At 37.7% G+C, this 15029-nt stretch overlaps 1 protein-coding gene across 4 annotated transcripts in view; it reads right to left on the minus strand.

The window, feature by feature from the left end:
• Positions 1 to 1357: 1357 nt before the first annotated feature.
• The window catches only part of LOC120347599 (CUB and sushi domain-containing protein 2-like), a 234000-nt gene continuing 220328 nt past the window's right edge, over positions 1358 to 15029 (minus strand). For 3 of the 4 annotated variants that reach the window (XM_078117625.1, XM_078117626.1, XM_078117629.1), the window contains 8 exons: positions 9534 to 9707; positions 8693 to 8794; positions 7688 to 7826; positions 6458 to 6542; positions 5425 to 5506; positions 4967 to 5140; positions 3132 to 3340; positions 1358 to 2539 (listed from right to left, as the gene is read on the minus strand). In XM_078117625.1, coding sequence (XP_077973751.1) covers positions 2339 to 2539; positions 3132 to 3340; positions 4967 to 5140; positions 5425 to 5506; positions 6458 to 6542; positions 7688 to 7826; positions 8693 to 8794; positions 9534 to 9707 — 1166 coding nt within the window. In that variant the 3' untranslated portion in view covers positions 1358 to 2338. The remainder of the gene's footprint in view (positions 2540 to 3131; positions 3341 to 4966; positions 5141 to 5424; positions 5507 to 6457; positions 6543 to 7687; positions 7827 to 8692; positions 8795 to 9533; positions 9708 to 15029) is intronic. The other variant, XM_078117627.1, reaches the window with a different exon arrangement.

The following is a 15029-nucleotide window of genomic DNA, read 5'->3' on the forward strand; positions in this document are numbered from 1 at the left end:
GCACATACTTCTGGAGTACCAAAAATTGTATCTCACACTATTTCACACAAAAAAAATGAAAAAAAAATTTCTTGCCATGATTTGTGTGCCCGAGAGGGGTAAGGGTCATACGAAATATAAAACTCGCTTATTTAAAAGGGAAGACAATGCTGCAATTGATTTTGATACCTTCTTGAATTTCTTATACTTCCTTCGGGCCACAACAAAACTTTAATTTGAGAAAAATCGAAAAATATGTCAAATTTAAATATAAAAGACAAGAAAAAACTCTGACTCAAGAGTTGGGTAAATCAACCTAATATTTGTAAAAGATTTCACAGAAAAATCTTCTAAGTAATGTGTTTTTCTATCTGGAAGAAATATATGGACCTAGGAATTTATATAAAAAGATATGAGTCTTAAATATCAATAATATGTGCTCTTGAACTTATGTCAAAACTATGTGCAAAATCATGTTTGGAAAATTCGCCGTAGGAAATTTCGCCGCATAGGAAAAATCGCAGACGAATTTTGATGTAAAACAAGTAGATATGATTAAAACAGTTAGGTTTATAGGGTTAGAGTATGCTCTTAAATAACGAATATTTTTTTAAATAAGTGGATTTTTCCTACGACAAATTTTCCTTAAACCGTGCAAAATATTTTTATCAAGAACAATTAACAACAATTACACAGCTTTTACTTAAAGTGCTTTTAATTGTGAGACAACCTTCTGAAAAGGTATTCGTCAATAAAAAGTTAAAATAGCAAAAACAAAAGAAATTCTGCAAAACAATGAAGGAAAGTAATAAAAAATCCATTCCGGTCAATGATGTTTGAATCAAAATTATTCTGAATCTTTGTTTTATGTTAATTTTTTTTACAAGTTTTTTAAATTAATCTAATTTGCTTAAAACGATTCATCGTAAAATAACAAAACTTCACAAACTACAAGGCTGTTGCATAGGAGTTGAGCAATTCCCCCAAGATGAGTGGGAGTCTGAATTTGTTAGAATTGCAGATTTTCAATGGTTGCAAAATAAATCGAAACTTCCTTATAAATTCGAAAAGCAATATTTTAGTGAGTGTTCGTGACTGTCTATTAAAGAAAATTTGAGATTGTGATTTTTCTACGATTTCACAGCCTCATTATAATAAGGTTCATTGACAAATATCTGTCTCTCTATAATTTTCAAATTCTTTCTTTAAATATTGAGAAGTTACAGATACGAAGCCGTTATTTAGAAAGTATCAAACGTTTTTGTAATTTACTGAAATTTCTTGAACATGGAATATATATTTAAATAAACCAAATCGCCAACATTTCAAGAATATTTACATTCACTCAGATACAAATTGGGTTAAAACAATAAATTCAAACATTTCTTGAACACATTTAAGAAATAAAAAATAGTTTGTCTGGTGGAAATCTAACAATGTATGCATTTTTATTGGAATTCCTACCCAAGAAAAGCCCGGCAGACACATAATTTGAATAAGTGAGCAATTAATCGCATCGTTTAAATATACATACTTCCGGGGTCAAAACCCCCTATTTTAAAATTTTTTGAAAACTGAAAAAGTCGCATAAATAAAACCGAAAACAATATAGGTTTTGTTAAGGCCCGCGTCAGTCTCAAAAAGCTTTTCTAGGCATTGAAAAACCGCAAAATTTCTTTCTGTTTGCTCGGCGTTTACAAACATATCGTCACTAAAATCGGAACACGGTTATTTGGGATTTGCCTTTTCATCCATTACTTTAAAATTGCAGTCAAAATGGTTTGTGTTAAACTAGGTTGAGAACGCGCCTTTTTCCCGGTTTGTAATGATATATAAGCTAATTAATCTGGAGTATATTTGATCAATTTTTATTGTATGGAAATGAATTTCACTCTGTGACATTTTACATCAGATGAACGGATTTTTTGAAAGGATTTATCTTTAGAAATGTTCGTAGTGGCAGCATGGCGATTGAGCGGAGTCAGTGTTACAAGCACATCTCTAATTTGTCAAATTCGCAAAATAGAAAAAAATACGAATCAAAAAAATATTTAATCGGGCAGTTTACCAAAATTATTATGCGCTGAACGGACGGATGTTTTAATGAGCGCGTAATCGCGATGACTGTTACAGACGATAAGGGAAATTCCCGATTTTGAAACCCCCTCTTTTGAAAATCCTGGCTGCGCGCCTTAGTCGGGCGTAAATTAAGCTGTATGTGTGGCTAACGAATATTCGGGAATACAAGAGCATATGCTTGTTCAACTGTGGAAATAGTAATTAAGCTACTAGGGTGAATAACAATTACTCTCAAACTCAAGTAATTCTACAGTTTTTGTTTATCAATCATTCAATAAAGTTATAATTCATTTTCACAGATGACTCCGTAATATGCAGAGGAAGGAAGAGCATTAAAAATCCCTTGACTTTTGTCTTTCGGGTTAAGAGTGACACGAACACCAACAGTTGTGAACGATGGATCGGGAAGCGGATAAAATAGATACCAAACCTCTTTTGGCAGAGACATAGCTTGACCTGTCGTTGAATACAGCTGACCGTTCTGTGAAATAAAAATATGTTTTGAGAAATATAACAAATGGCGGTTTGAGAATATACTGGTTGAACCAGTAATCCTTGTCATATGATCTGACAAAGCAAAACAAACTCATTTGATCTCCAGTAAGAAACTGAATGAAGCGTGACACCATCACATGATTATTCTGCTTAGTCACACTTCAGTGATTACCGTTGGTGGATGAGAATTGAATGAAATAGACACATAAATAAAATTCTTCTCTGATTCAGTATCAGAGCTGTAAAGTTGAAGCATTAGTGTTGGAGTCAAATTGTTGAATTACCCGGAAACATTACATGGAAACGAAAGTTTGTGGTTGAATTTAAAATAAAAACTGGAAAAGGCTGGCAAACAAACTTTTTAAAATTGTATGAAAGTCAAATTTGATATCAGCTTGGATTAGTCAGTGTTATAGATGGCCCGATTTGAACTTCTCTCCTATGCTAAAGCTATATGAATTTAACCTCAAGATAAAATGTAATAGTAGTACAAGGTAATGCAGAAGCAATATCGGCCACATATTTTATAATGATTTCATGTATGGCCGCACAAGCAACATGATTCAGACTCGACCTACCTTGTAAGTCATTCCCGTACGAACAAAAATCCATGACTTTCCATCAGGAATCATTGATCGTAAATAATCTAGAAGCAGGTTGTAGTGTGTGACGTCATAAATGTTAGCAAGTTTGTTCTCGCAAATAAATTCAGCAACGCTTAATGTGACATTCCGAGCGTCATAAACGATCGCTCGGAAACATCTGGAATTATAGACAACGCCGCATTCTGAAAAAAAAGTGACATTTAAAATAGTTTGGAGTCAGATATTTAAGAAACAATTGGTAGAATATTTATTTGTACGTGTTACTTAATAACCTTCATACTTTTTATTTACAACAGTTTTCTACAATAATATGATTGTGAGCCTTCAGTAGTTCAGTAGTAGTAGTATCTTATTTGCTTCAAGAAAGGTCATGCGAACTCACTCAGAAATAAAGTAAACGTTTCTCTGAGCAAAGTACGGGCAACCACTGAGGTATTGAAGCTAAAAAATTGTAACAGTGAGATATGCGCTGGATAATACAGACCGGTCGGACTTGAGGTTAAATATTATCAGGAAAAAGCTATAACGTATTGACTCCGGTTTTAAAAAAACTTTTTGTCTCAACGACGCGAGTTCATAGAGAACCGACACCGACACTATCGCCAGTGGATGCCGCGATCAATCACCAGTATCAGTGATTCCTTGTACAGTAGGGATGCGACAAGATTCATACTCGTGCCCAGATCTCTCGTAATTTGATACTCGAATTCGGCCAGGGCCTTTCATCTTGAAATGGGAATGATGGGAAATTCATCTTTTTCGTTCTGTTTTGCCACGAGAGTGCTCTCTTTTATCCAACGTTTACGATGAAATTAAAACAGTGTGTCAAATATGCAATTCACAACGACGTAAGGTGTTTAAAAAATATTTCTAAAATCTACTAATCGACCATTAATCCGTAATCAGTGTGCCCACATTTAGAAATAAAACAATAAAAATCGTGAATATTAATTTTAGAGGGAAGTGCAACTCGCAGATGTCAGTGGCGGTATAATAGTTTAGGGTTCTATTTACAGATACACGCTGGCATGTAGCAATCAAATGCATGAAATGTGAAATTATTACTTAATGTTAATCAAGTCGATTTTTATTGTCATTCAATGAGTATTTAAATGTGCCATGCTTAGTTTCCAATGGAATTATTCCAATATTTTAAACAAATACCGGATTGTGAAATATCGTCAAAACTATTTTCGAAATTTACTAGAAGACTGAAAACTCGGTAACAAAACTGCGTTTTTTATTTCATAATTTTGTCATAATTGATTATTTTTTGTCACCGCGGCATTCCAGATAATGCTGGTAATTTATATTGAAGCACTTTTTATTCACAAGTAAATATTGATTCTCACGCAACGGCGGACATCGTAGTTTAATTTTCATATTTCGGACAGAATTGTGAGTTCACATCGGTGAAGATGAGCTATCAATGAGTGAATTCACAACACAAATTAATTTTATTTCCACTTCCTTTGTAGGATTTGATCCTCCATATCACAATTTGTGAATTACGGTCTCAATTTTGGGCGAATAATAGTAACATTACTGTCCCTGGGATGCAATATTTTTGAAGCTGATAGTTGGTTTTTCATGTTTTTTTTATTTTATATCGTGTCCGTGTTCAGGGATTCCCTGAGTAATCACCAATGAACTGGAAAGAGTCTGGCATTCGAATCTGCGAGCTGGCAGAAAGAATACGGTTGCGATAGGGATGGATCTATATCATAAAGACAGCAGATTAGGAATAGGGATGGGACAGCAGATTGTAAATAGGGAATGATTTTTATCGCTATGGGAAAACAACTTACTTGTGCACACTGGTGTTGTGGACCATGAGCCGTCAGCTTTGCATGTTCCCGTCTGTCCCCCTTCCAAAGTGTAATTACTGTTGCAAGAGTAACTGACCTCCTGATCCTGACTGTACAGGTCTTGCTCGGGAGAAATTGTTCCGTTCTCAAGATTTTGCTTCACGCACGGTGTATCTGCAAGAAAATTAAATGATAAAAAAAGTTTAACTTGACTTTCAGATTATTTGTTTGTGATTATTTTAAATTTATGAAAGTTTTCTTCACTTCAAACAAGGCTTCGTGGAAGCGACCACTGATACACACACACTCCAAGCAAGGGTTTGTGGCATTGTACTGCAGCATTGTCTACCCCAATTTATCACCCTGACTGAAATAAGGTTTGAACCCTAGAATATCGGAGAGAACATTCAATGCTCCAACAACTTTCGCATTGACTAAATAAATCTTGATGTACCCACCTAGACCATAACATTCGGAAGAGTTCAAAGTTGTTATGTTGTCTAACTCTACATTCCCGGATGCCTCAAGCTCAAGTTGGACCTGAAATAAAAAAGATTCAAGTTTAAGCACCGCTGCGAGGTAAAGTCTAGAGTGCTTCCAGTGTGACTTAGACTGCAATGTTTCCCAAACTTTTTGAGCTGCGGACCCGTTTGTGAATCTTAATATTGACAGACCCCCATCCTATGCCTTATCGATTTCTGTGTATAGCCAACTGCCGTCTCACACATGTATGGCGTATAAAATGAAAATGGCGTTTTTCGACAGCAATGAATATTCGTCCTCAACACTCAATGGCTTTTTGATTGAAATCAATCATGAAAAATCGATTGGACTCATTTCATATCGTTGCGGACCCCCTGCGCAATCATCATGGATCACCAGGGGTCCGCGGTCCCTAGTTTGGGAATCCCTGACTTAAAGTAAGGTAAATAGATTCAGAAATTGTTGTTGATTTGGAGTCAGTCCTTGAATGGATCAGAATTGCAAGTGGATTCTCACAGAGTCAAAAAAATCTATATTCGAGGTTTATACATGCGAAGAGGAAAGTTGATGGAACGTCTAATATGTTTTCCCGGTTTGTAAAGGGATTCTAGAGAAACTCCAATTATGCAAAGAAATGATTATAACCCTCCGCACGCTGATCAAACAAGACTACACCCTACCAATCTCAACCAAACGCCCATGTGCGATGGGATTCCTGTAGTATGTGTACCAGGTTGGGGTTAGACCATAATTTTATTCCGGTATTTCTTTTTTTAGTCCAATTACGAGTTCAGGGACTCCCTGTGTTAGCTAAGTGAATATATCCCTTGCCCATAAATTTTAATCCCTTTATACAACTTGATGCAAAGTAGGCGAACAAAATTAGTTACCTCCATATTGGTACACACACGTCTGGAACGCCAAAACTTTTGCATAATGTGGGATGGGATTCATATTCAAAGCAATTCTATATTTAAAAAGATTTTTGCTAACAAATGTGTTGCAAACCTCTGTATCTGTAGAGTTCACTTTCTTTAAAATGAATTTCTCGGTTTTCCAGGTAGTCGAGGCAGAAAACGGCCAGATTGCTTTCCTAAAAATTACGAAACATATCATTGCTGTCTTCACATAGACTTACAAAATAAATCACAATCAGCTATATTTTTCGTTTTCCTGTAACCTCATTTATATGCAATCCATTATTCAGCTTTTGTCTTGAGCGGATCAACTTTAAAGTACCTAAAGCCTCCCACTAATCAGTATTTTCTAATGTGTAATGCACAGATATAGTTTCGGCAGCTCTTCACATTACAGTGGTTGTCAGTAATTCTGTTCACAGATAATCCTCAGAGTAAAATTTTTTTTTGTAAAAATTTAAAAAAGGGGGTGTGCAACCTTTAATCCAAGAGGGCCAGATACAAATAACTGGGTGAAGCCACGGGACGCACCTTTATTTAACATTGGCTTTGCGTGACAACATGACATGCATTGTTTATGGGCATAGATAATATATTGGACCGAGGTATAGGTTTAGCAATGCAAAGGGATTGGAATCACTCCCACGTATCAGATTAAACTAAATTAAACATTTTGTTTTGCGTGTCGCACATTAGTAAAATCTGGCACTATTTTGCAGGTCGCACAATTTTTTTTGTGGGCCTCATTTTGCATGCTGGCGACAGGTTGCACATCCCTGAAACACTGAATTTCAAATTCCGTTATTGGTTTTGAAAAATAATAATTCTTTACTGCACAGTAACTGCCAATACAAACATGCTCTAGAGCAGGGGCTCCCAAGCTTTTTTCAAGATGACCCCAAAGACAGTGCGACCCCAAGTCAATATATATATTTTTCATAAAACTTTAGAGCTTTTCTCACTTTTGAGTTTGGTCATGTGATATTATTAAGTAAAATAAGCTAAAACCAAACAGTGATGTCACAATAAGCACCTACATTTTCCGTAGCATAATCATAGAGCGATGCCTATAGGCCTGTGTCACAGTAAGCCATGGTACAAACTTCTAAATTTAACATGTTTTGTCAAATCTTAGATGTTTTGTACATCTATCCTCTACCATACATCAGCGACCCCACCGACCCCATGACCTGTTTGCGACTCTACCTACTTATCACTCCAACTCAATTTGGGGTCGCGACCCCTGCTTTGGGAACTCCTGCTCAAAAGTGAAAGCAGCAAATAGTCTGATAAAAAAATAAATGCAGTGTTAGCTACTCACGTTACAGTTCCATTGCGAGCCTTAGCCACCAGTTCTCCATCAGATGTATCTTTTATGTCGACACTCATGCATAGTTCCTCATTGTCAGCCAAAGCCTTAGGTAAAGATCTGATTGTACCATTACCAGCAAGAACATAACCTAGGATGAATTAGAATAAAAAAATTATAGAGTGTATCTGGTGGGAGAGATGGAGACACAGCATCTTTCAATTCTTGTGTGAGAGAATCTGAAACCCTGACCGCGCATTAACATGGCGTAGTTTGGCGCATCATGCTAATTGTTAGGAATGCGCGCTCTATCGAGAGGCCGTGGTTCACCATATTAAGTAAGTAATATTAATGAAGTCATCTTATTCTAGAATATTGATTTATTCTGAATATCCTATCTCTAGTCAGGAGTTACAAGCACTCACTTAGAAGTAAGAGAGACTCAAGTTGAAAAGTTATCAGCTCTCACTTAAAAGTAAATAAAGCTCATCTCTGACCCTAGTTATAAAATCTAACTCAGAAGTAAAGCAGACTCAACTACGAGCAAAGTCACAGGCACTCACTCAGAAGAAGAATATACTCATTTGTAAGCAAAGTTATGAGAACTCACTCACAAGTAAAAGAGACTCATTAGTAAGCAAAGTTATGAGAACTCACTCACAAGTAAAAGATATTTATCTCTAACTAGCACTCACTTAAAATTAAAGGATATTTATCTTTCACGAGCACTCGCTCGAAAGTAAAGGATATTCATCTCTCAGCAAAGTCACGAGCACTCACTCGAAAGTAAAGGATATTTATCTCTGAACAAAGTCATGAGCACTCACTCGAAAGTAAAGAATATTTATCTCTGAGCAAAGTCATGAGCACTCACTCGAAAGTAAAGAATATTTATCTCTGAACAAAGTCACGAGCACTCACTCGAAAGTAAAGGATATTCATCTATGAGCAACGTTACGAGAACTCAATCAGAGGTAAAGTGGACTCATCTGTAAGCGTTTCATATAGAAACAATACCTGTAATGTCATCATCTCTGTATTCTCTCTGAAATGTTCCATTAACTCTCGTGTAGCTGCATGTAGGGTTGGTTGAAGATTCAAAATCACAAGTAAGATGGTCTGAAAAACACAAAACAACTTTTTTAGAGCCAGAGCCTCGTATACTGGCCTAAACTGAATATTGTTTTATGTAAATGTAAAGTCGTATGAAATTCACAATCGACATCGGAAACAATTTTAATACCGACTCAGATTTGAAGTCCAAAGATAATCAAATGTTGGAATGTCAGACTTTCAATGGTGACAAGTCAAAATTATATATTAAAATTCCAAAAGCAAGTTTGCTAAACAGTCTATTTAGGGAGGCTTGCATGGATTGGACTTAAGAGCAAACTTCTTTTAAATAAGAGTCAGATTAGGATTAGACGCTCCCGAAGTATGCGAACCAAGATGGTGGACACCGGAGCGTAGTATGTGGACCAGGTTAGGGTTAGGCCATAATTTTATGTACAAATACTACGGGATGTTGGATTTAGAAATAATTATTAGTTATTTGTTTCAGATACACAGACTAGATGGTGAGGAAGCCGTAAACGACCAGCGGTTACATGATAGCTAGCGAGGGAAAACACCTTGGAGTAATTGGAAGTGCGATTACAGAGAAACTCAAACTTAGCACGAAGCACCAAGCACCGAACACTTTGAATCTCGAAGAAATATCCACTCTTAAACAGCGCGATTATGTGATAGCGAGGGGTCCAGCAATACTCTCGCACATAATTATCCCTTAATGAAACCACCGAACACCTCGGAGTTTGGAAAATTATCCACGATTAAACAGCGCTATGTGAACACTTACCTACGCAAGTGGGCACCTCACCCCAGGTTCCATTTTCTCCGCATTTTCCAATGTTTGATCCTTGAAGAACGTATCCAGCATTGCATGAATATTTGATAGTCTGATTGACCTCTAAGGCAGTTGCGGTGTCTACAGTCCCGTTGTCTGGAGCTTTAGGGGCTGGGCAGGTACGTACTGTAATAGAATATTGAAATAAGTATTGGAGAAAGTTGTGGAAATTTTTTATGACTACATACAGAAATTAAATTTGGTTTTAAACTTAAACAAAAGATCTAAACAATGTCAGCAACCATTCAATTTGCAAAAAACACGTCACCCACTCCCTCTTCTATAGTTTCCTACTTGAGGTACTAAACTACATGAAACCCTAATTTTTTACAGGGGGGAGTGGGTTCATACTTCAAGTATTCTAGTGGCGTAGCAAAACAATTTTTACATAGGTCAATGTGGTGACCAGACTTGGACATGGTTTTTTGAGCAAGGCCCAAAAATATTTCCCACTTGGTCTGGCGGGCCATAAAAGTGTGACGTAAAAAGTTACATTTTATGAACAATATTTACAGTGTTACAAAAGCAAAAGTGGAATACAATAAGCCTCGTGTCATAACTAAATTAAATAGCAATATTTTGAATACATATATTACTTCTAGTTGAACTTGTAGCATGGAAAATTTATAGAACATTTTCGTTTTGAATTTATTGAATATTGCTCAAGAAAATCAGTAGTGAGTTAGAAACCCAGGGAACACCGTTTGTGCGCGTAGGATTACGCATGACAACGTTGGTCCCAAGCAGAAGCAAATTTTCTCAAAATGAAAACGAGTGACAACGATGGGCCGCCTCGTGGCGTTAATAAATAACTTTAAATACCGGTACTATTTAGTACATCCGCATAAAATTGCTGGTTAAAAAATTAGTTGAATCAGAGCAAAAATGAACGTATGACCTTTGACTCCCAACATTATTATCATATTTTGCTATTAATTTTAAGAGTGTTTGTGAGACTTTAAATACCGGTACTATTCAGTACATCCGCATAAAATTGCTGGTTGAAAAAATAGTTGAATCAGAGCAAAAATGAACGTATGACCTTTGTGAATACTGTTCATAAAATGTAATTTTTTTCACAGGGGGGAGTGGGTTCGTACTTCAAGTATTCTAGTGGCGTAGAAAAAACAATTTTTACATAGGTCAATGTGGTGACCAGACTTGGACATGGTTTTTGGAGCAAGGCCCAAAAATATTTCCCACCTGGTCTGGCGGGCCATAAAAGTGTGACGTAAAAAATTACATTTTATGAACAGTATTTACAGTGTTACAAAAGCAAAAGTGGAAAACAATAAGCCTCGTGTCATAACTAAATTAAATGGCAATCTCAACAATATCCTTGAGCTAAATTAGGTTTTATTTTGGTTGTGGCATAATCAAGTGGGCCAGATTAAATTACCCAACAGGCAGACAGGCCGTATTTGGCCCGCAGGCCCTAGGTCGCCCATGTCAGATTAAAATCCTGGATGGGGAAACTACAACCCCATAGCGTTTTGCGGGTCTTACTACTTACTGAATACAGCGTGAAACACCGCAAAGAGCGCTAAACAGCGCAAAACAGAGGGAAACAGCGCGAAACAGAAGGAAACCAGCGCAAAACAGAGGGAAACAGCGCAAAACAGGGGACGCAGTCATTACCACCTCCTACCACCAAAGAACCACGGCGCCTCTCGCCATGGTTTTATGGCGCTATTTCCGGTATATTTACAAGGTTATGTACCGGAGTATAGGTCATCATGCGAAATGTTATCTACCTTTTTGGTGCTCCAGAAGTATGTGCAGCAATATGTCGCACAACCTGAATCCGCTACACACACACACACACACATACTATTTTCAGGTTGTGCGCCATCTTGGTGCACATACTTCTGGAGGTCCCTTTTTATCTAACCCTAACCCTAAAGCCAACCATATCCATATGGAAAATGTTCTAAATTATGGTACCCAAAATGTGTCACCAGCAGGGGCAGACCTGTCATTACAGCATTACTGGCTACATACGTTGGTTTGTGTTTTTAATTTGCTGCCGTGGTACTCCAACTCAAAACAAGGTGCCCCGAACTCTTTGCAAAAATGTTTTCTGCTTCACACTGTTTCCCTCTGTTTTGCGCTCTTTCGCGCTGTTTTGCGCTGTTTCCCCACTGTTTCGCGCTGTTTTGCGCTCTTTGCGGTGTTTCGCGCTGTATTCAGTAAGTAGTAAGACCGCATAGCGTTTTGTGGCGTCAGTCAAGTCCTGGAGAAAGTCTGAAAGTTGTGAAAACTACATACAAAATTAGATTTGTTTTTAAACTCAAAAATGTCCCGTCATTTTGTCCAATAAAACAAACACTCCCATGTGTCTCACAAACATGGGGCGTCTGGCACCACGTCAGATCACGTCAGGGGCGCAGCCAGCGGGGGGGGGGGGGGGTTACATGGGTCGTATGAGCCCCTCCACATAGCTTGCTCGATTTGGGGTTATCGTAGAGTGGAAGTGGTGACTCTTCTACGGCCCATGGGCAGGGGGCCATCAGGCTATAGGCCACGGCCCATCGAGTTGTGTGAAGGGACTATTCACTTGGTCCCCGAACTCATAATAGAACTATAATGTGAAAAATCTGAACAAAATTTCGTCCTAACCCAAACCTGGTACACATACTACAGGAGTATCCTTTTCTGTTGCTTGGTATTTTGCTTTATTTTTATATAAAGGCTTATCGTAGTAAAATAATTTGGTGGCATCCCGCGACTTTTTCTTTTTGGTTTGAATATTGACAATTTTGTGAAAATTGAAAATTTGGGTCTCGTGTAGTTTCGTGCCTTCTAGGGGGGGTTCCATAGCAAACCAATTTTTTGATATGTCTATCCTAACCCCTATCTGACTACGGTACGCCATCCAAAAATTAAATCACTACGACATCACAATCACGTCATAGATCTTGCCAAATATACGCACGATCGACCGAAATGGCATTGGCGCCGACGATAAAGAACTGACTGACGTTATCGATCTCTCTCTTATTGGAATCGTTGCAACGAGAAAACGAGAGAAATAACTGTTCGATTTCGGTTGCTCGTTTGCGCGTCTTGGATGGCAGTTCCTATAGTTTGAAGGGCTCTATTACGTCACTGTGACGTCGTAATGACGTAATTTTTGGATGGTGTAGTCAGGTGGGGGTTAGGATTGATACGTGAAAAAATTTTCATGCTACGCCCACTAGAAGTATGTTAGGTACGAAACTACATTAGACCCGAAAATTTTGGTAGGATAATTCAATTTTTTCTGATGGGCCGCGGCCCATAGCTTGATGGGCACGGCCTATGTGGCCAAATTAGATGGACTGTGGCCCCGGCCCATGGGCCGTAGAGGAGTCACCATCCCTGTAGTTATCGGAAGCACGTTTTGGACGACCGTCCAGATAAAATCACTGTGATTTTTGGATGGCGTAGTCAGATTATCCAGTTATCGGTCAGTCATATGGGGATGCGGACAACTCCACTACACGCCACTAAAAGTACTGAACTAAGGTTCAAGCTGGACTTGCTATGGAATAGCTAAACTTTTTATTTGTAAGAAAACAACTCACCTACCAAAAATGAACAAAAAAAAACGTGAGTAACAGCGATTTCTGGGTCTAGTACGTTAAGTTTAGTCCCACAAGATGGCGTACATAGTCTGAGCGTTGCCTCGCTTTATGACCTTCTGACCTTTGGTGCTGTCGTTTCGCTGTGAGATTCGAGAAATCGCGGTCTGGTATAGTTGAGTACCAAAAGTACTTCTAGTGGGCGTAGCATAACCATTTTGGCATGTGGCATTCCTCCCTTTGTCATCCAAATTTAAACCATTATATACGTCATCCAAAAAAGACCCGCCAAAATATACGAACGTTTTCGCAAGAATTTATATTTTTTTGGATGACGTAGTCAGATAATGGTCAGGAATGACCACTGCCAAATTGTTATGCTACGCCCGAAGTACTTATTGTACTAAACTACTTTACACGCCGATTTCTCGAATCGCAGAGCGAACGACAGCACCAAAGGTCAGAAGGTCATAAAGTGAGGCACGCTCAGACTATGTACGCCATCTTGTGGGAATAAATAAAATCATTTTTCAAGAATAAACTTTTAGGCGAATGTTTATAACTTATAATCAAGTAAATACACTTAGTGTTTTTGTGATACGTTTTCACATCTTACTCTGAGCAAGGCGCTAGAGAAGACAATTACTAGTACATAAGGATGTACTTTTCTTGGAAGTGTCACAATTTACCTTTACTGGACCTCAGGTGCTGAGGAATTCCTACTTAAAATATTTGACGCGTACTAAAAAGCGCTTAGAGGAGAAATATTTTCCGAGTGAAAAACGAGAAAGAGGAGGCCACACCAACCTGTACTCTGTTCGACTTTTGTAGTTTGTGGGCGAAAAGTAGAGAAAAAAGCTTCCTTAGTTGACCACGGGGATGTAGCAGGGGCGGTAGTTTTCTTGTCTTTGTATCCTGTGTGAAAAAGTGAGTTTAAATTACCATTTTAAAGCAAGATTCATAGTTTTAAGTGCTTTAAGGAAAGAATGAGATACTGATTGGCAGTGCAAACTTTTTGTTTTTCAACGTTTTCGCATAATCGCCGTATTACTAATTACTATGACTGAAGAGGACTTTTTGTTCTAGTGCATGCTTGACAGACTTAGATTTTCCTACCCTGGGGAGTGGTCGTTTCTTTGACATCTACAACAGAGGGCTGCACTGAGTTCGTACTTAAATCTTCCAACCTCTTTTGTAATTGATCGAGCATACTTTCCGTCTCGTGTACTTGTTCCGTTAAAGCTGGGAAACATAAATATAAACAAATATTAAATTGAGCCATCAGTTTCACAGTTCATTATCAGTGAATTTTTTGTTGGAAGATATGTACCCTCTCTCTCTGGGTAAAAATAAGATTATGAGACGGGTATTGCTAAACTACACGTCATGATTCAATTCTTCAAAATAGCGCAATAAAAATATAAAATAATTGAATTTTTTAATAAAACGATTGTTTGACAAATATGAAAACATGGCAAACGTTTTTCGAAGAAAACTATATTGTGGACACGAACCTTCCAGAGCCTCCTCTTGTTCTTTTGTGCACTGTCTCTCCTGAAATAGAACAAGAGAGAAATATTTTAATATACGGATATGAAGGCTGCACATCCGTGCAGTAAGGGCTCAGCAGAGCAAGTGTTATCATATGCCGTGAAAAAGTGTCTCCATGAATTAAATGAAAAACGTAAAATCTGGGATGAGGTATCAATTAAGATGAGTTTCGGTACTTATAGAATGATGGAAGAAATTTCTAGAAAATTCATTTTTTTCATTTTATTTTCAGATTGCAAACAAAACAGTTCAATTCCTGCAATAATACCACCAGTATGAATCTACTACTACAGCTCTCACCGTAATAACGTCTCTCCAAGTAGGTTGATCGTCG

Source organism: Styela clava, chromosome 11, assembly GCF_964204865.1.
Source record: "Styela clava chromosome 11, kaStyClav1.hap1.2, whole genome shotgun sequence".
Lineage (NCBI taxonomy): Eukaryota > Metazoa > Chordata > Ascidiacea > Stolidobranchia > Styelidae > Styela > Styela clava.